The sequence below is a fragment of the Mus caroli genome, unplaced genomic scaffold (genome assembly GCF_978045245.1).
Source record: "Mus caroli unplaced genomic scaffold, Mus_caroli_1 scaffold_2, whole genome shotgun sequence".
Taxonomy (NCBI): Eukaryota; Metazoa; Chordata; class Mammalia; order Rodentia; family Muridae; genus Mus; species Mus caroli.
Genome location: NW_028227257.1, coordinates 25,272,501 through 25,294,188, shown reverse-complemented (window position 1 = coordinate 25,294,188; position 21,688 = coordinate 25,272,501). Strand labels below are relative to the sequence as shown.

The 21,688-nt window shown below is 42.1% G+C and overlaps 1 protein-coding gene across 2 annotated transcripts in view; it reads right to left on the bottom strand.

Annotated features, from left to right (window-relative positions):
• Positions 1 to 220: 220 nt before the first annotated feature.
• The window catches only part of Cdk5rap1 (CDK5RAP1 mitochondrial tRNA methylthiotransferase), a 34,387-nt gene continuing 12,919 nt past the window's right edge, over positions 221 to 21,688 (bottom strand). For both annotated transcript variants that reach the window (XM_021156629.3, XM_029474196.1), the window contains exons 6-14: positions 20,638 to 20,848; positions 19,506 to 19,626; positions 18,404 to 18,634; positions 17,405 to 17,502; positions 15,905 to 15,960; positions 13,622 to 13,752; positions 10,758 to 10,907; positions 7,134 to 7,274; positions 221 to 455 (exon numbers count right to left, since the gene is read on the bottom strand). In XM_021156629.3, the coding sequence (XP_021012288.1) occupies positions 369 to 455; positions 7,134 to 7,274; positions 10,758 to 10,907; positions 13,622 to 13,752; positions 15,905 to 15,960; positions 17,405 to 17,502; positions 18,404 to 18,634; positions 19,506 to 19,626; positions 20,638 to 20,848 (1,226 nt within the window). In that variant the 3' untranslated portion in view covers positions 221 to 368. The remainder of the gene's footprint in view (positions 456 to 7,133; positions 7,275 to 10,757; positions 10,908 to 13,621; positions 13,753 to 15,904; positions 15,961 to 17,404; positions 17,503 to 18,403; positions 18,635 to 19,505; positions 19,627 to 20,637; positions 20,849 to 21,688) is intronic.

Here is a 21,688-nt window from a genome sequence, read left to right as displayed (position 1 = left end):
AACTCCAAAGTGCTTCTACATCTAAATGGGAAAGCTGAAAAGATGCCCATGAGGGAAATCCTCAGGCCAAATAAACCAACCAACCAACCAATGGTGGTTAGCGTGGTTGGCGGCTGAGTAAATAGCAGTACAGAACACTCGTGCTGAGAAGCATCCAACAGAGAGACAGGAAGAACCCCACAAATAAGCCAAGACAAAAATGAAAAAAATAGACAAGGAAGCCATTAATTTATGAAATTTATTATTGTAACAGTTGTTCTAGCGACAACAAAATGTACTCTTCCATTTGGTGCAAAGATGCTTCAAGACTATTACATGTCTCCAAAGCATGAGAAAAACCTGCCCAAGTCCACTCCTAATCCAGCAGCTCAGGTCGTGCAATACGTCAATGAGTCTTTCATAGTGGTCCTGCAGAGAATGTGTCCTTTCAGGGTCTGAGAGCTGGCAGAGGTGATCTGAAAGAAAACCCACCATAGAAGACAAGGTAACCTGACAGCACCATGGGGACAGGACTTGGATGGAGATGACAGGAAGTGCACAGTGCTTGTGCCGCCTCAAGCCTGAAAGGAAGAGATGCCAGACAGAACGGAATACACAATCCAGCCAGCCTGGAAGGCCCAACTGCAGTGATCAGTATTCTGACAGGGCACACGGCTGCACACCTGACTGGCTGGAGCCATCAGCTCAGCCTGAGCTGACCTCTGGCTTGCCCAGCGTGCAAGAGAGGGCCCAGCCTTCCACAGGAAGGGAGAACAGAGCCACAGGTTCCTGAGTGGGCTGGGCATAGCAGGACACACCTGGGCCTGCTGGGAGCCACACGAATGCAGCAGTCGACCCAGAGGGGAGCTTTCTTCCATCTGCAGTTCCTTTCAGTTTGTTGTTGCGGAGACCAGAGACCACCTCCCTGACTGCTGGCGCTTTCTACACTCTGTGAACATTTCCTTTTCCAACAGAGAAGGGGCCTCCAGAGCCCTGTGTTGGCCACCACAGGGATGGAGTTTTGTGACATTGTTTTCATTATGCTTTTTTTTTTTGGGGGGGGGGGGTTCGAGACAGGGTTTCTCTGTGTAGCCCTGGCTATCCTGGAACTCACTTTGTAGACCAGTCTGGCCTTGAGCTCAGAAATCCGCCTGCCTCTGCCTCCCGAGTGCTGGGTGGTGCGTGCGCCACCACACCCGGCTATTATGCTTATTTTTAAGATTACTTTCTATTTATGTCACAAATTCTGGCTTTCCATTTATGGAGGGATCTAGAGTGTCCTTTTGAAATAATAAATTTAGGGTCTTTTAAAATTTTTTTTCAGTTACTGGTTGGTACCCAAATGAATGTATTTGTTTGTTAGACATATCTGTGTTTTACATACAGAGTAGGTTTATAATGTAAAATTGCAAAGTGAGTTTTATGATTTTTGAAAAGCCAGGAAAGTTAGTATTGTGATTTAAGGCAAGAGTCACAATGACTCTGAAGCATATGTATGCTCTTCTGAAGTGGCACTTAAAAATTATTACTGTGAGTATTTTTCCTTTGGGGTCAGGCAGATCTCTAACACTTTAAATCCCAGCTGTTAAACAAACAAAAAAAAAAATGAAATAAATGGATTTTACCAATGAATACACAATTTGTAATGTCCTTGAAACAGTGCCTTGCGAGTATTTGAATAGAGGCTATAAATTTTTATATTGCACTTGTCATAAATGTGTTATTGTGGTTTAAAAAAAAGGTTTCCTCTTACTGAAAATAGACTTTTTCCTCACATTATATCCTGAATACAATTTCCCCTCCTTCTACTCCTCTCAGTTCCTCCCTGCCTTCCCAACTACCTCAATCCACTTCTTTGCTCTCCTTCACTAAAAATATAAATAAATAAATAAATACATAAATAAATAAATGGTTAGCTGGGCAGTGGTGACGCACGCCTTTAATCCCAGGACTGGAGAGGCAGAGGCTGGTGGATTTCTGAGACAGCCTGGTCTACAGAGTGAGTTCCAAGAAAGCCATTAATATATAGAGAGAGGAACCCTGTCTCAAACAAAGACAAAAACAAAGTCAAACTAAAGTCCAGATCCATCCCCAGTAGCAGCTCTTCATGCTTCTCTGAGGAGACGATGGATCCTTCTCAGCTCCAACTGTTAGGCTCCCTTGTGAGCTGCCTTGCACAGAGCCATCCTCCAGCCTCTGGAATGACTTAAGATGCAAACTGACTAAAGCCATCCTTAGGATTTTTGTTTGTTTATTTTTCAAGATAGGGCTTCTCTGTGTAGTCCTGTCTGTCCTAGAACTCTCTCTATAGACCAAGCTGGACTCAAACTCAGAACACCTGCTTCTGTCTCCTGAGTGCTGGTTCTAAAGATGTGTGCAACTACTGCCTGGCTGATCCTTATAATATTTTTTATCAAAACTTACTGAAAAAGTTTATTTCACCTCTGACTGAGAACTGAATAACTAAGACCCCAAAGTTACCATTTATCACATTTCTCATCAGAATAAATTGATCCACTAGTAAATATTTACAAAATTCTTACTTCTTTTAGGGATTAACTTTGATGCTGGAAATACAAATATAAACAAAGGAATTACCTCACCCACAATAGAGCTTTTGGAGAAAGACACTTAATAAGCATGTACATAGACAAAAATTATTTGGGCACTAATAAGTACTCTTAATATAGCAGGGGACAGGTGGCTAATAGGCAGGAATTATGGATTAGTGGGGAAATAGGCAGGAAAAGTTGCTTCAAAACAATGATGTTCAGGGACAGCATCTCTGAGGTAACATTGAAGAAAGAAGATGAAATTTCTAGAATTCTCTAGCATTGCTAGCAGGAGTGTAAAACACTTGGGCTGTTCCTATTATAGCCACCCTATGACCATATACCCAACAGAAATAAATATGTATGTGCCTTACAGCACATGTACAAGTATACTCATAGCAATAGCAAATGGACTAGGTCCAAACTGGAAACAACCAGTATGGCCCACCAACAGTACAATGCATAACAAATCTTTGTGATAGAAAAACAAAAGAAGCACAGAATATAAGTAGGGAAAGGAAATTCAACCTATACACTATAGAATACCATTTGCAAAACAAAACAAAAATGTGGAACAGGGTGTGGCACACGCCTACAATTCCAGCACTCAAGTGGCTGGAGAAAGTACATGAAGGGAATTTCTGGGCTCAAAAAAAAAAAAAAAAAAACCATTCTTTTAGATTTCAGAAATAGGTACCTGAGTGAGGTCACGGTAAGAATTCACCAGGCTGGAAAGGTGGTTCCGCGGTTAAGAGCAACTCTCTCCAACTCTGTGCTTCCTTTTGTATGGGTCTTTTTCTTAAACTGTACTCCCTGTCTCTCCCTCCCTCCCTGTCTCTCTCCTTCTGTCTCTCACACACACACACACTCTCTCTCTCAACACTCATGCTTAATCTATAGCAGAACTCCCCCCACCCCCAGCAGCACTTAACTCTATAGCCCAGGCTGGCTTGGAACTCACTATGTGCCCCAGGCTAGTCTTGAATTTGTGGCTATCCTCCCTCCACAGGCTCCTAAAAGCTAGGATTGCAGATATGAGTCATTAATCCTTTTTGGTTTTGGTTTTTTTTCTTTCTTTCTTTCTTCTTCTGACCAGCAGGTACTAGGATGGACCATACCTTTTTGGTTTTAGTTAAGCCATTCTCAGCTATGTGCAACTAAGCTCTCTGGCTTTGAGGTACACATTTCTTACCTTGTTTCTACTAAGAATCATATTTTTTCTTTTGTTTCAGGGAGAAAGAGAGACACAGTCTCGCCATGAAGCTCTAGGTGGTTTAAACAATAGTTTGTGAACTGCCTGAAGTGGATGCTGGCAAGGGAACTTGGAGCCTCTGGAAGAGTAGGACACACTCCTAACTGATAACCCATCCCTCCAGGTACTCTCTCTGTGTTTATATGGTACTTTATTAGATTAAGAGACAGTGGGGACATAATTAACCTAAAATTCCCTTTAGTTCATAGAACTTAAATCTTTAACAAATCAGGTACTTTAAATTTGTAGGTAAGCCAGGCTTAACAGTACACATCTTTTATTCCAAAGTTAAGAAAGAAAACAGATCTCTCTTGAGTTCCAGGTAGGCCTAGTCTACATAGTGAGTGTTGGGCCAGCCACAAGTACATAGACCTGTCTTTTAAAAGAATTATACCACAGGGGTCGCCTACTCCCCAATGCTATGATAAAGTCATGTGCCAGGAGGTGGCCCAGCCAGGAAGCTGAAAAAGGCATCTCTGTGACTTAGAGGTCAGCCTGATCTACATAGTGATTTACAGGCCAGGGCTACAGAGTGAAAACCCTGTCTCAGGAAAACCCTGTCTCAAACCAAAAGCAGTAACAGTCTGCTAGGCCAGCTTATACCTTTAACCCCAGAGCTTGGAAAGGAGGCAAAGGAAGGGGGAGGGTCAGGTAAAGGCAGACAGACCTCTCCGCAAATTCAAGGCCAACCTTATCTACATATCAAGTTCCAGGACAGCTAGGGCTACATAGAAAAAAACTGTACCAAAAATAAATTAAAAAACAAAAAGAAGATAGACAAATAAACAAACAAACAGTGTAACTTATGCCTTTAGAGGCAAAGGCTGGCAAATCTCTGAGTTCCTGGCCAATTTTGTATATTGAGTAAGTTCTAGGACAACCAGGGCTACACAGAGAAATCTTGTTGGGGGTGGAGAAAGAGGCCAGAAAATAAATAAATAAAGTAAAATAAATGAATATAAAAATAAAAAATCATGTGCCAGCATGTCTGGCTTTTCACATGGATACTAGAAATAGAACGGAAGTCCTCGCACATGCATGGAGAATCTTAGTCGTTTGCATGCGGTTGTACAAAAGCATCCAATGCTTCCCTCCTTCTTGTGGGAAACAGAGGTAGGGTGATATCCAGAACGTCCACTATTCAAACAGGGCTTCTTAGTCCTGCGCAGTGGGATACCCTAACGAAATATGCACAGGCCAGCTGCAGTCTGGAAACCAGGTGGCCTTGAGAATAAAAACTCACAGCGAGGAAATCTATCTCTTACGTCACAATCAGCAGTCAAGGACCCTCCGCATGTGCTCTCAGGGAAAAGAGAACTCAAATCTGACTGAAGCCACTATATTTTGAGTGACTTCAATCCAACCTTCCCTATCATATTTGCTTTTAGAGATTTATTTATTTTATGTGTATGAAGTAGGTGTGTGTGTGTGTGTGTGTGTGTGTGTGTGTGTGTGTGTGTGTGTAAACCCCCTTGATCTGGCGTTATCGACAGTTGTGAGATGTCGAGTGGGTGCTGGGAATTGAACCCGGGTCCCTTAAAGGATCAGGCCAACGACTAAGCCACTTCTCCAGCACCCACTCTATCATGTTATGTGCGCTTTTTCTCTGGCAGTGTCAAGCTGCTTGTTGGAGATGAGGAGTACACAAGGAACCAGTTTCAGTGAGATGGAATTTAGGGAAACAGGAAAGAGTGTATGGATCCCATGAGGAAGTGGCCAGCAGAGATGAATGACCAACGCAGTCTCCTTCCTCACACCAGTCCTCCCACTAAATCTATGGATGTGCTTTTACGTCAGGTGTCTGTCGCTGTAAAAACACAAGTCTTAGGTAACTCAACATCACCTTTTTCTGATCAAATGGAATTCTATTTTTGCAAAAGACTCCCACACAAACAGTGCAAGCTGATCAACAACCTAATCCTCTTTATAAGTGACCCACAGTTACAGTGGGAAGAAATTAAGAGGCAATATGAGAAGGCAATCTAAGTTAGGTCTCGAGCTGTCCAAATAGCCCAGAAATGAGCTCAAATTGGATTATAGGAAGATTTCTAGTTGTTCAATAAAAGCGAATTTTTCTCAGGAACTTGTAAAACCAGTTCGTATCTACCAGAAGGAGTCATTTCCCTTACCTCTAGCAGAAGGGCTACTACCTGTGGTTACACATCAAGGCCCATGCATTTCAAATTCCACACTATCCTGGCCTTCTCATCGCAGATCCCTCTCTTTCCTATCCCCTGCCCCCGGCTATGCTCAGTATTCTCACTATTCCCTTTCTGGCTGTTCTCTCTTCTCTCACAGATGGCCCTGGCCATGTCCACTCTGTTTCTCTTTCTCTCTGCTCTGGAGTCTTCCAGGTGCCTCTGGATAAGCTCTCTCTCTCTTATGCACAATAAAAATCTTTCCTGATCATGGAGCAGTCATGTCCTCAGTTTCTTTACTGCACCCCCTTTCATATAGCAACTAAATTTGAAGCTACATTGGTATCCTTAAAAAAAAAAAACAAAACCCTCGGCTGTGGGCTGGAGAGATAGCTCACTGGTTAGAGCACTGGCTGCTATTCCAGAGGACCTGGGTCCAATTCCCAGCACATGGCAGCTTACAGCAGTCTGATGATTCCATTTCCAGAGGCAAAATACTAATGCACATAAAAATAAATAAATTATTTAAAATATATATATAATCTTGGATACTAAATAGCTCAGTGATTAAGAGCTCACACTCTGGGGACTGGAAAGATGGCTCAGCAGACAAGAACAATGGCTGCTTTCCCAGAGGACCTGGTTTCAATTCCCAGGACCCACTTGGCAGCTCAAAATTGTCTATAAATCCAGTCCCAAGAAGGATCCAATGCCCTCTTCTGACTTTCACAGGCTCCAGGCACACACATGATACACAGATATACATGCAGGTAAAATATCCATATAAAAAAATAAATGAATAAATTTAGAGGAAAAAAAAAGAAAGAATGTAAACTGCTCTTCCTGAGGACTTGAATTCAGTTCCCAGCACCTACGTGGGAAAGCTCACAACCACTTATAACTCTAGCTCCAGGGGGATCTGAGACTTCTGGCTTCTGCAAGTGCCCACATTCACATGCACAGACATACACACAATTAAAAATAATAAAATAGGGTCTGAAAGATGGCTCAGTAATCAAGAAACTTGCTTCTCTTCCAGAGAGCCTAAGTTTGGTTCCCAGAATCCACACTGAAAATTCCCAATTTAAAGAAAGGCATTTCTTGGCCAGTGTCAGGGAAGGAACACAAGACTATGAGACCTCCAGACAGTAAACTGATTGTATTCTGAGGTTCTGTCAGACGGACAACACAAGGAAACTCAAGACAACTTACCTTCACCAGCACATAGTCCCCAGGTTGAGCTCTGACCTTGAGCCCAGGGTTAGTGATGTCCTCCACCTCTGCATCGGGGAAAATCACCTTAAGGTTTGCATCATTCCGGCCACACAGGTCTGTGGTAGAACGTTTGCTGAACTGCAGAAAACAAAGAGAAAAATGGATGCTTCTGTGAGCCATAAGTTTTAGGAGGCAGACATTGAGCCTTTTGTCTGGGGCTCTCCAGGATCAGAACATTTCTTAATGAAGGCTCAGTAGTGTGGCTGTTTCAACAACAAGACAGCATGTGGTACACAACAAAAACAAAGTTCTGCTGACTATATTGATGAATCTTCACAGACTTGGCTTCTGCAGGAATGATTTTCAAGTGTTTGACAAATCAACATTTGTGTTTCCCAACCTCACAGTGAGCACTTAGGATTGTTTATTTGGCTTGAGTTACTTGCCCCAACTAAATATGCTAATTTGAAGATAGTCTCCACCATAGCCTGGGACCAGAAAGAGAGATAACCACAATGAGGAAGATTAAGTTCTAAAATATAAGCAAGTCTTTATATGCCTTCGGAGATGCAGTGACAGGAACCAAATGGGCCCTCTAGCCTAAAATCAGAAAATAAAACAAAATACCAGAAACAGCTGTCTTCAGATATTAGAAAACAGCTCATACAAGACAATGACCTGTTAGAAAGAGAGAGCAAATGAATTGAGTCCTCCATTCACTCCTGCTTTCAAACAGAATGGCACATGTCAGCCAGAGTATATAAAGCAGAGACGTACAACATGGAGTTCGCTTTCTTTAACAAGAAAGATCTGGGGCTGGATAGATGGTTCAGTGGTTAAGAGTCCTGAGTTCAAATACCAGCAATCACATGGTGGCTCACAACCATCCGTAACAAGATCTGACACCCTCTTCTGGAGTGTCTGAAGACAGCTACAGTGTACTAAATAAGTCTAAAAAACAAAAAACAAACAAAAAAAAAAACAAAAAGAAAGAAAGGGAGGGAGGGGGAGAGAGAGAGAGAGATCTGGATAAGTAGAAAAATTTGAAGCAAATTCTGGAAAAAGAATTAAGTAGAAAGAACTCTTGAATTATCTCTGGGTTTCCAAATTCTTTGCTAAATGCATATATGTAGAGTAAGAATTTCATAGACTCAGGTCAACAGAGTAACCTGTCAGCAAGACAGTTCGTTTGGCATTGCACATCTGTTCTTGGAACTCGTAATGTGCATATCAACATGATTAGTATGTAGTTGGGCGAGAGGACTCAGTGTATAAGAAGCCCTTGCTCTATAAGCATGAGGCCCAACACCCACATACAAAGCCAGATGTGGACACAGATGCCTGAAGTCCCAGTGATGGAAAACAAAGAGAACCAGATCTCAAGAGCTTGACAGCCAGTCAGCCTAGCAGTCAGCCTAGCAGAAGAGAGAGCAGAAACAAGCCCTCCTGGTTGGCCCTCCTCTTCCCTAGCTGCAGCACGTCACTTCATACAAGGCCAGGTCCACAGACTCACCCTGTGTCATCTGCTAGCACTCTGAGTGTAGGGACCTGGAATCCTTCCCTAATGTCCCCACACTTAGCCAAGAAGCCTACAGGACCAAGCTTTCTAAGAAGTTATGACTAAAACATGCCTGAACAGACATAAACAAGGAATCTAGTTCTAAAATTACACATCTGGCTTCCAGAAAGATGAAGCAGACATATTTCTCACTAGTTCTCTTGCTAAGAGCAACTATTGTCAATATTTTATATCTACCATTAAAAAATAATTGACAAATAGAATTTTCAAAAACTAAACAAATAGACTCAGGAAAAATAAACAGAGCCTCAGACACTTGTGGGACAACACAAAAATCTATCACTTGTGTCTATATTGCATCACAATTCAGAAAAGTGTTCAACCTAGCAGCAAATATATTGAAGCTTTAATAACACAGAATGGCAGAAGAGGGAAAAAGTATTCAAGTAGTCAAGTTACGACTGAGCATTTTCTCATATTTGCCAAGTAGTATAAAATCCTAACAGGAATCCACACCAAGATGTATTACAGCCAAACTTCTAAATAGAAAGAACCTTGAAACCAACTGTTCTCTGCCATTTGAGGACACAGCACTGAGGACAGCCACCTGCAAACCAGGAAATGAACCCTCATAAGAACTTGACTGTGCTTATCTGACTTCCAGCCACAAAACTAGAAAAAATAATTTCTATTATTCAATCTGAAAAATAAAAGAGAGGGAGACAAGGGAGGCAATAGAAGGAAAAGGAAATGGAGAGGAGAAGAAAGGGAGAGTGAGGGAGCAGGAAAGGAGAAGGGAAAAGGAAAACAGAAAGAGCATTGACCTTGATGTTTCTTTCTTCAAAGAGATGTAGCTTCCCTAACATTAGAAAATTCCAATAAAAATGTCCATGACTTCTCACCAGAAACATAAAGGCCGACAGGAAATGGCACATTTTTCAAGACCAGAAAGGAAAGCATTACAACTTAGATTACAACATGCAACAAAAATATCCCTCGGGGCTGAAGAGACATCTTAGCAGAGATAGTGCACGCCATCGTAAGGATTGCAGTCCAGACCCTAGCACCGCCGGAGGGACTCACGAGTGAGTGTCTGTAGTAATTCCAGCTCCAAGGGATCTAAGGCCCTCTTCTGATCTCCTTGAGCACTCAAATACAAAAACAGTCTGTCTCTCTCTCTCTCTCTCTCTCTCTCTCTCTCTCTCTCTCTCTCTCTCACACACACACACACACACACACATACACACACACACACATACAAAATAAAAATACATTTTTGGGGTTTTTTGGGTTTTGTTTTTTTTTTTTTGGTTTTTCAAGACAGGGTTTCTCTGTATAGCCCTGGCTGTCCTGGAACTCACTTTGTAGACCAGGCTAGCCTCGAACTCAGAGATCCACCTGCCTCTGCCTCCCGAGTGCTGGGATTAAAGGCGTGCGCCACCACGCCTGGCAAAAATAAATTTTTAAAGAAACTATTCTTGAGGAAATAAACAGGAATGAAGACAGCCCAAAATTAAGAAAATTTAAACAAATTTATCACAAGAATATCAACAGGAAGTTCTCTAAATATAAAAAAAAATACTTAGTACATTGGGAAGAAAGAAAGAAAATTGGCATGATTATATACATAGAAACTTCAAAACACTAACAAGTAAATAAGCCGGAGCCACTAAGTTTGCCAAGACACAATAACAAAAGTAAAAATTTGGGGCTAGAATGGTGGTGTTTGTCTGGCGTGCAGGGGCCCTGGGTTTGGTACTCCACCATATAACCTGAGCATGATGGTGTAATCCCAATATTTAGGAAGATAGGAGCAGGAGGCTCAGAAGTTCAAAGTCAAGGTCACCCTTGGCTGTGTAGCAAGTTCAAGATCAATTTAGGTAAGCTATATGAGACAAGGTCTCAAGACAGGGTTGCCCTATGTAAGTAACACTTGCAGTCCTGGAACTCCACTCTGTAAACCAGACTGGCCTTGAACTCAGAGATCTTCCTGAGTCTGCCTCTGAGTGCTGGGATTAAAGGTGTGTGCTACCATGCTCAGCTAAAAAGTAAAATTTTTAAATGGAAAAAAATAAAAAAAACAAAGAGGTGTGTGACCTTACCCCTTCAACCAATACCAGCTGGCTACAACCCACCAAGGTCTCATTGGCTTTTGCAGCTTCTTCTCTGAAGACAGTAATGAGTTCCTCCAAACGCCTTAATTTTACTTCTTCTGGAACATCGTCCTTCAGCCTGTGATATGCTCGTGTCTTCTATAAAACACAACAGGATACAGGTCATTAAGGACTTGTCAAATCCTCAGAGCACAAAGAGAGAAATACAGTCATTCTAATCACAGGTTACAGACATATAATTTGTTCTAAAGCCCAATCCTAAACCAGATTTACTTCTCTGGTTTTAGGAACATTCCACAAGAAAGGGTAGCTGAAATAGAATCTTTGTAGAGTCATTCTAAATTTAGCAAATGAAAATCACACACTTCTGGCCGGCAGGATGGCTCAATGGGTAAAGGTGCCTACAACCAAGCCTGATGACCTGATTCAATCCTAGAACCCATGTAGTAGAAAGAAAGAACCAACTCCAACAAATGGTCCTCTGACCTACACACATACTCTGCAGTACATGCATGCTCTACAAAAACATACACACAAAGTAAATAAATAAGTAAGCAAATGTAAATAAATGAATAATTTTAAAAAGAAAATCACAGACTCAAAATTAGTCTTTATATTTGTCCCGAGCTTGTATTTGGACACAAACTAAATAATTCATACACTAAGCTATTCACTAGTGTTGTTTATAGAGACAGATGTAAAGCAGTCTAAATACTCACCAACTAGTACCTAGTAAATTATGGTTTATCAACACAATGGAGTATTATGCAACTGTTACTAAGATAGCTCAACATGTACTAATACTCAACATGTACTAATACTCAACATGTACTAATACTCAACATGTACTAATACTCAACATGTATTGTTCCAAAACACTCTGCAAACTGAAATTAGCCAAGCACAGATCAACGTGCATGCCTTTGATATGGAAAGTATTCATGTTTATAAACACATGAAATAAACCTGAAAACTGAGAGTAGTTGCCTACAAGAATGGAACTAAAGATGTTAGCAGCAAAATAAAGATGTGTTTTTACTTTACACTGTAAGCACATATCATCTAGTCAGAAACAATAATTATCCTTAAAAAGTGTTTTAATACCACCATGGGTGTATAGTTAATATATCTTTATGCTCATGTTCAAGCCAGGTAGAGAACCACTGAGCTAGGCAAAAGCCAAGAAATAAAAGGAAAGGCTAAATATCACTGTCTAGACATTCAAACCAATTTACCCTGAAAGAACTACCACACCCACAGATGAAAACACCCACAGATGAAAGTGGGGGATGGGTGTAAGATCCTAAGGCATGAGGTCCCACTTGGTTAACATGTTATTAGTAATGATAAGCATCCTGACGGCAGTTTCCACATAGGAATCAAGACTCTAAGTGCATTATATCCACCATCTTACTTAAACCTCAGAACAACCCTGAGCTGGTATTGTTATTCTCACTTCACAGAGCTTCAGGACAAGGTCACAGGACTTCAGACAAGGTCACTGTAAATACACGACAGAGGCACAATTTGAGTATCATATTTCCACTGTGTGTCGAAAGACCATTTCCCATCTAGACCAGCCTCATATTTTCTCTTGTGGACCTGTGATGGCCATAAAAAAAGAAGCAATGGACTATACAGGCTCCTAGAAGCCTCACTTCTGAAATATTTTTGTAAAAAACACTGACTACAGAACACTGCGCTTTAGTTTTATTAGTTTTTAGTTTGTTTTTGTTTTTGGAACAGTCTCAGACTGTAGCCCAGGCTGTTTTTATGCTTGAGATTCCCCTGCCTCAGCCTCCTAAGTGCTGGGATTACATGCACATATCACCAAACACAGCTACCATAAAGTATTTCATAAGTAGGACAACTAGCATGGCATGTTTTTCCTATCAGCTGCTGACGTTTGCTGGTTGTGGTGGCTTACACCTATAATGCTAACACTCAGGCAGCTAAGAGAAGCAGAAGGAAAACAGAATTGAGGCCAGCCTAAGCTTCATGGTAAGACCTTATCTCAAAACAATGGCTAAAATTTGACATATAAGTAGATAAAAATTAACTAAAGAAAACAAGACAATTGATAGTAAGATCCTATAATTTAGCTAAGCACACACCTTAAATCCCTGAACTCAGGAGCAGAGATAGACAGATCTCTATGAGTTCAAGGACAACCTGATCTAAACTTTGAGTTCCAAGACAGCCAAGGGCAGGCACAGCTGTAACCATTTTGTTCCTTACCTGCCAGCCATTTCATAATGTTGCTGACACAGAAAAACAGCTTGAATCAGAACAGGTTGCTGGGAATTGAACTCAGGACCTCTGGAAGAGCAGTCAGTTCTCTTAACTGCTGACCCATCTCTCCAGGACTAAGGTTTGTTAGTCTTAAGATATTTTATAACCAAAGACTCTACTTAGGACCAATCAGATTAAAGGTCAGCTTGAACTGTTTACGTCTAAACTACCAAAATGCTTGAGTAACAGCCGACCCCCCTGCAGCACTTTCTGCACCTGCATATGGGCTCACTGAAGGTTTTGCCTTTATTAACTGGCCCTGGGAAACATTGGAGGTCAAAGTCTTAGCTCCCAAGTCTAGGCTGCATTCCCTGATCAATAAGTCCTGGGATGTGAGTTCAGTAAACTATTCTTGCCTGCCTGAGACCAGAGTCTGTGTGGCAATTTCTGGACAGAAACAAAAGTAAGACCCTATTGGGGAAAAAAAAAACAAAACCCTGGGATTTTACCAGGTCTGTCTTGTTGTCATACCCTTTTCTACCAGACCATTGCCAATCACTTACTAGCTTAATAGTCTCAAGCTAGTAAGAGAATGATGCTGTCTCGCGTCAAGGACTTACTTGCCTCATGCTGTATGCAAAGAGAAAACCGGTATTATACTGCACTTCTCTAAGTAAAGACACTGTCTGCCGGTGATCATCCTCTGTCTCTCCACAAAAGCCAGTGATGAAGTCGCTGCTAAGGCTCACACCTGTCAATAAACAACAAAAGACAAAGACCAACACTTAAGAGCACGGCTGCTACCGACCTCCAGAGGGGATGTGGGTGTCAGACTGAGAACAGAAGGAAGGAAAACAAATAGGACTACTCAGCCCACATCTAAGTAAAAAGGAAGTCATGCTGGGCATGGTGGCGCATGCCTTTAGTCCCAGCACTGGAGAGGCAGAGGCAGGTGGATTTCTGTGAGTTCAAGGCCAGCCTGGTCTACAAAGTGAGTTCTAGAACAGTCAGGGCTGTTACACAAAGAAACCCTGTATTGAAAACCAAAAAAGGAGAAAAAGAAAGAGGAAGTCCTTACAGAGCAAGGGGAAAGAGGACAGAACTGGATTCTCACTTCATGTTTCCTTCAGCACTAGGGAATGGTTCTTGGCTTCATATGCGAGATGCAGAGATACTGCAGAAGTGCAGTTCCCACTGGTTAAGACACATTAAAGACTGGCCCTTACTATGTGCTAGCTAAGCATCCTATTGCTAGCATTCCAGTTCCCAGGTCTTGCTTTTACTAGTGAGTCTTTCCATACTTCACACAAACATATACATCTACATAATTTGTTTTGTTGCTATCGTTTGGAGATAGGGGACTGTTTTTCTACAATGCTAGGGACAGAGCATAGGGCCCTGAACACTCTACCTCTAAACTAGACTATATCTATACATTTTAATTAATTCACAATAACTGAGCATATGTATTGTGATGGTTTGTATATCACTGGACCAGGGAGTGGCACCATCTGAAGGTGTGGCCTTGTTGGAATAGGTGTGGCCTGGTTGGAATGGGTGTGTCACTGTGGGTGTGGGTATAAGGTCCTCACCCTAGTTGCCTGGAAGTCAGTCTTCCACTAGCAGCATTTGGATGAAGACATAGAACTCTCAGCTCCTCCTGCACCATGCCTGCCTGGATACTGCCATGCTCCAACCTTGATGATAATGGACTGAACCTCTGAACCTGTAAGCCAGCCCCAATTAAATGTTGCTTTTTATAAGACTTGCCTTGGTCCTGGTATCTGTTCACAGCAGTAAAACCCTAACTAAGACATGTATATATGATCAAACATTGAATTTAATTTAGCATTATGTTCATTTACAATACAGTAGCAAGAATTATCAGATACCGAATATGTAGAAAGTGCTATATGTCACTAGCTACTCAATTGCCACCAAAATCAGATGACAAGAACACTATTTATTTTATAAATGATAAATCTTGGGGCTGGAGAGATGGCTCAGCGGTTAAGAGCACCGACTGCTCTTCCAAAGATCCTGAGTTCAAATCCCAGAAACCACATGGTGGCTCACAACCATCTGTAATGAGACCTGGTGTCCTCTTCTGGTGTGTCTGAAGACAGCTATAGTGTATTTACATATAATAATAAATAAATCTTTAAAAAATAAAAAATAAATGTCACATCGTCAGTAACACAGTACTCACTACAAAGCCAGTACACCCAGCTGCAACATCATCCTGACCCATCAAAGCACAAATAAGTGTGCACAATACAAGAATCAGGAATTAGAATTTAGGAGTGGGGGGTAGCACATACATCATAAGGGAGACAGAGGCAGATTGAATCCCTGTGAGCTTGAGGCCAACCTAGTCTACACACTAAGCTCTAGGCTCAGAAAGAAAAAAATATATAATTTGAGGGAAATTTCAGACAAGATTCTCAATGAAATCATAGCAAAACAAAACAGAAAGTAATTTTATTAGAAGGAAAGAGAAAGGAAAAGCATATAATGGGGTCATATCTAAAATCTGCCATAAACCTAATTACAGCAGAATACAGGACAGTGCATGTTTATAATCCAAGCAATAGCAATAAAGATGGAAGATCAAGTTCAAGGTCAGGTACCCTGAGCAACACAACAAGACACAGTCGGTGTCAAAATCTAAGTGTAGAGCTGCAGTCCAGAGGTAAAGCACATGCCTGTCAGACATGAGCAACACACACACAATCAGAAAGATGGAAAGCAAAGTGGAACAGAGAGAGGAAAACAGGGAAGCAGAAAATGAACACAGAAGTAGCAAAACTACGACAAGACAACGTGAGGAGTTTGCCAGAGGCTGGGAGCAAGACAAGGTGACCGTGGACTGTGGCAATGCACTCAGCATTTCTTAAATGTACCTGGGATAGTCTCTCTGACATGATGAACTAATGCCACATACGCTTCTCTTGAATATCTGCAGTGAAGAACAAAAAGAAAAGACGCAGATGAACTATTCATCTTTTTCAGGGAGGGGAGGACAGGGTTACAAGAAGGTCTTGTGTAGCTTATTAGCCTTAAACTACTGTTCTTCCTGGCTCTACCTCCTAACTGCTAGCATCATAGGAGTACACCGCCACACCTGGCTCAATCTTATTTAAATGAACGCTATACAAAGACAACACTGTGAATTTACACGTGTACTCATTTTTCAATTTGTGATTTCGCATCCACAAATATAGAGGATACATAAAACACCCCTTTGGGCCAGTGAGATGTCTCAGCAGATAGATGCTTGTTACCAAACCCAGTGATTTAAGTTCAATCCCTGGAACATACATGGTAGAAGAAAACCAACTCATGGCACTTGTCCTCTGGTTTCCTAAGGACCATACGTTTAACAAATCAAGAAAAAAATCAAACACTTAAGAAGACCTCTAGGTGTTAGAGAGGTGGCTCAGTGGTCAAGAGCACTGTCTATTCAGTTCTTAGAACCCACATGGCAGCTCACATCTGCGACTTCGATCGCAGGGGATCTAATGCCAACCTCTGGCCTCCTTGAACAATGCACACATGTGATACAGACATACATGCAGGCAAAAGACCCGTGTACAATAAATAAATTTTGAAAAACGAAAGAAGTCCCTTAATCGTTGCCTCTGTGGAAAATAAGGCAAAGTTCTGGTTCTATGATTCGGTCTTGGGTCTCATCTCTGCAGGTTTATTTCCAAAGTGAGTCATGTGACCTGCACTTATAGTCTAACACCTTCAAGGTTTTTTTTTTTTTGGTTTTTCGAGACAGGGTTTCTCTGTGTAGCCCTGGCTGTCCTGGAACTCACTTTGTAGACCAGGCTGGCCTCGAACTCAGAAATCCGCCTGCCTCTGCCTCCCGAGTGCTGGGATTAAAGGCGTGCGCCACCACCGCCTGGCTCACCTTTAAGTTTTTAAAGACTAAAATTTCACCAGGTGGCAGTGGAGCACACTTTTAATCCCACCACTTGAGAGTCAGAGGCAGGCAGATCTCTACGAGTTCAAGGCCAGGCTGGTCTACAGAGCAAGTTCCAGGACAGCCAGGGCTACACAGTGAAACCGTGAAACCCTGTCTTAAAAGACAAAACAAATCAAAACAACACCCCACCCCCATAAACACACACACACACACAAATCTTAATTTTAAAACATGGCTCCCAGTAAGCACTTACTTTAAAAAAGGTTAAGCAAATAGAGACTCAATCCCTATTCTGTTTAGGGGCTGCATAGCAGCAAGTTCAACTGTCCACAGATTTACTCAAACAGCCATCACTTATTAATTCACTACTGTGTGCTGAATACCATACTAGGTTCTTAGCAACAAAGGCAGTGTTTAGTTATTCAGGAAAACGGGAAAGGTAAAGGATGTCCTCTCCCCAAGTAAGTCCGACCCTCTCCGCATGGCATCCAGTACACGGCTGCTTCCACTCTGGGCTGGCAGGTGGATCTGCTTACAGATGTTGTGTCTCTCACGAATCAGCTGAAGAACCTGATTAAACAGAACACATTATGGATTACCTAAGGCTCACCAAGAATCATGTAGAAAAACAATATTCTCTACCTTCTGGGAGGAGGTTGCTGTTGTTTTGTTTCATTTGAGCCCAGATGTCTCTGGGTAGACAAGACTGGCATCTACCTCAGACTGACTCTGCCTGACTCTGCTTCCTGAGTGCCAGAATTAAAGCATGTAACACAGTGCTCGGTAGAATACTGCTCTCATTGTTTCTCCAAAATGGCTAATTTTCAAGTAATTAAAAGGTTGATTGGGTGCACACATTTAATCCCAGCACTTGGAAGGCAGAGGCAGACAGACCTCTGAGTTAAAGTGAGTTCCAAGACAGCTAAGGCTACAGAGAAACCCTATCTTGGGAAAAAAGAAAACAGAAGACATAGTCTTGCTAAGTTGTCCTAACTGGCTTGGTACTCACTATGTAGCCAAGGCTGGCCTGGAGCTCATAATCCACCTGTATCAACTTCCCAAAGCTGGATTGTAAACATGAATCACACGGGACAAGAGCTGGGACTTGAGTACAAGTGTCTCAGGCTACAGGAAGTCTGGGCACTTTCCTACTACATCATATTACCTCCTTCTGTCCTCCTGTATCTCCACCACCACCATCACTAACTACCATGCAGCTGCCCACCTTGACAGAACGTCTCACTACACAAGTGGTCCCAAGCTCCCATTCAAAGCCATCCTATCGCCTTCCTGACCCTGGGAGACTTTAAAATCTTGCTGAAGGACCAGTGGTTCTGCAAGGAGATATTGTAATGTAACACAGACTCCTCAAAGCAGGATTCGAGGTCTCTGCATACACTACTGGGTCCAGGCAGTAATATGCTTTAGGGTGCTGATGTTTGCTATGACACTAAATCTCATCACCACTCACCTCATCAGGAAAGTCCTTGGGGTGAGGAGAGGTGAATCGGATCCTCATTTCAGGATCTATTCTTGAAACCTGATCCAGAAGGTGAGAAAAACGAAGCCCTCCTTGTTTGGGTTTATAGTTGGTGGTAAAGCCACGGCTGAGCTTGGCAGACCCTGCATTATTGAACTGGACTTCCGAATTGTCCCGAAAACTATTAACATTCTGACCAAGAAGTGTCACTTCTTTTAGGCCCTGAAACCAGGAAAAACATGTTGAAAACAAGTTTAGAACTCGGTGAACAGCTTCATGTCAAACCACTCATTAAAAATTAGCTGAATCAGGAGCTGGAGAGATGGCTCAGCGGTTAAGAGCACTGGCTGCTCTTCCAAAGGACCCAGATACAAATCTCAACACCTACATGGCAGTTGACAACTGTCTGTAATTCCAGTTGCATGTTATCTGACATCCTCATTCATGGAGGCAGACAGACGTGGAGGCAAAGCATGAATTTAAATAAATTTTTAAAAATACTACCGGAGTCTACCAAGAAACATATAGAAATCTATCTTTAATCCAGTAATTTCATACTTGAGTATCTTATCCAAACACTAAACATAAGAATAAAACCTTAAGGGGCTGGTGAGATGGCTCAGTGGGTAAGAGCACCCGACTGCTCTTCCGAAGGTCCAGAGTTCAAATCCCAGCAACCACATGGTGGCTCACAACCATCCGTAACGAGATCTGGCGCCCTCTTCTGGAGTGTCTGAAGATAGCTACAGTGAACTTACATATAATAAATAAATCTTAAAAAAAAAAAAAAAAAAAAAAAAGAATAAAACCTTAACTACAGAATGCGCACACCTGTAATCCTGACTCAGGAAGTAAAGGCGGCTTTCTATCACCATCAATCCCTTAAACAGAACATATCTATCCTAAAGGAGTTTTGTACTAGAGGGGAGTTGAAAATGGGGAAGGAGGAGATAAATTTAGTATTTAGGCAGGTGAAAATAGATTGTTGCAAGCTTCCTGAGATGGAACTCCTTGTGGACAGGCACATGATTAGGCAGGTTGCCGTCAGCCTGGCCAGAGCATGCTCAGCAGAAGAGAGCTTGAACAACTTCACCTGCTCGGAAAGCTTCCTCACTTCATCGACAATGGAGGCAACTGGCCGGCTCCTCTCCCTGCCACGTGTGAACGGCACGATACAGTAACTGCACATGTTGTCGCAGCCCCGCATAATGGATCTGGGGAAGAAAGCACCAGCATACAGTTAACAAGGGGGCAATGGTGCCTTAGCACATCTCAAGCAAGGTCACAGCTCTACAGTTGTCTTAGTTGATTTCTGTGCCTCTAACGTCACACTGATCTAGTGTAGATCTGGAAGTACACAATCACTAGGAACCAGACTGTTACTGGTGGCACGCTGGTGGAATACACCTGACTCAGCACTTGTGGCACTGCTAACCATTTTTATAGGTATATTAGTATATACCTACACTAATATTGGAACTTTTATGTAGAGATTGAAAACAAACTCTATGTTTATACACATTATAAAATAGACCCTGAATTTAAAATATAGTTTGCATTTCTCACACAACCTTTTTCTTTGAGATGGCATCTCATGTGAGTCAGGTTAGACTTAAACTTGCTATGTGGCAAAACCGATGGATGATCTTATAACTCCTGGTCCTCCTGCCTCCACCTCCCAAGAATTGCATTTACAGATATGCATCACCATATCTGACTCCAGCTTTGCTTTCCTGAGTCAAGGACTCTCGATGATGGAGTCCTGAACTGCCAGACTGCCCTTGAACTCACAGCAAGCAATGCTCCTGCCTCCTGCTCCCAACTGTCAGGAGCTTCTTCCCAGCTACTGTTTTCTAATTCTAAGAGAATGGCTTTCCAAATAACAGAGACTAGCCTGGAACACACAAAATGGCCACAACAATCTTCCTGCCTTGGCCTCAGATTGCAAGCATATACTACCGCAGCTTAAAAAAAAAAGTTTTTCTATCAAGGAAGCCCAAAATATTTCCTTAAGTGAAAACAAACAAGCCAGGCATGGTGGTGCACGCCTTTAATCCCAACACTCGGGAGGCAGAGGCAGGCGGATTTCTGAGTTCGAGGCCAGCCTGGTCTACAGAGTGAGTTCCAGGACAGCCAAGGCTACACAGAGAAACCCTGTCTTGGAAAAAAAGAAAAAAGCAAGAGAGAAGGGAGCCACTCATCCCCCAGCTCTCACAGTGACTCACACAAAGGCAGAAGTGGCACTGGGGCTCGTTTGGACTGGCATGATATCTGCGTAGGTCTCATCCAGAGAGAGAAGCACATTTGCTGCTTGCTGACCTGACTCCACCACAGCCAGCAGCCGGGGAAGGTCTCGGTAGGCGTCTGGACCAGCCAAGAGATCTACCATCTTCTCCTTGTTGAGGATCTCTCCCTTCAGCCTCTCAGCCATGCAGCCTAGGAGTGAAAGAGACCATCACCTTCTCCCTGGCTCATCTGGTTCCTGGCTTCTGCTCAGTGCACGATTTATAACTGCATTGAAGACCAAATCATAGAAATCTTCTCTGAGAGTTTACTATTATCCTTCAAACCTTCAAACCATAGCTCTGAACCCCTATTTTCAAATACAAGAACATGATAGAAATATTCAGAGCAATTCAATCTTTCTATCCTTGCTGGAGATGGAACTCAGTGCCTGATACCAACCAAGCTCATCGTGAACGACTGAACAGCAGTCTCTGCCCTCCAAAAGCCTCTCAGACAGGAACTGCTTCTTCCCAAAGGTAAAAATGAATTACCATTAAAATAAAAAATACTTTACATCAGAAGCCTATGTCTAAGTTTACAATTACACTAACACTTTTTTCTCTTTCAGCCCTTAATATTTGCTAAACCTATGAGAAATAATATAAAAAATTATGCTGATATAATTCATAACCTTCCCAAAATACATTATTTTTATTAAGTCCATAAAACTTTAAAGTGAACTGGTGGTGGTAGCACACATCTTTAACCCCTGAACTCAGGCAGAAGAGGCAGATGGATCAATGCCAGCCTGGTCTAGGGAGTGAGCTCCAGGGAAACCCCGTCTTGAAAAAAACAAAACAACAACAACAACAAACTTCAAAGTATACCTTTTACAAACTCCTTGTACTGGTTAGTTATTTGGAGTTTCTTTAAGGATTTTATTTTTATTATTTTTGTTTATGTGAATGGGCACCTGTGTATGAGTGTGCACATGAGTGTAGTTGCCTGTGAAATTCAGAAAACAGAGTTGAATCTCCTGGATCTGCAATG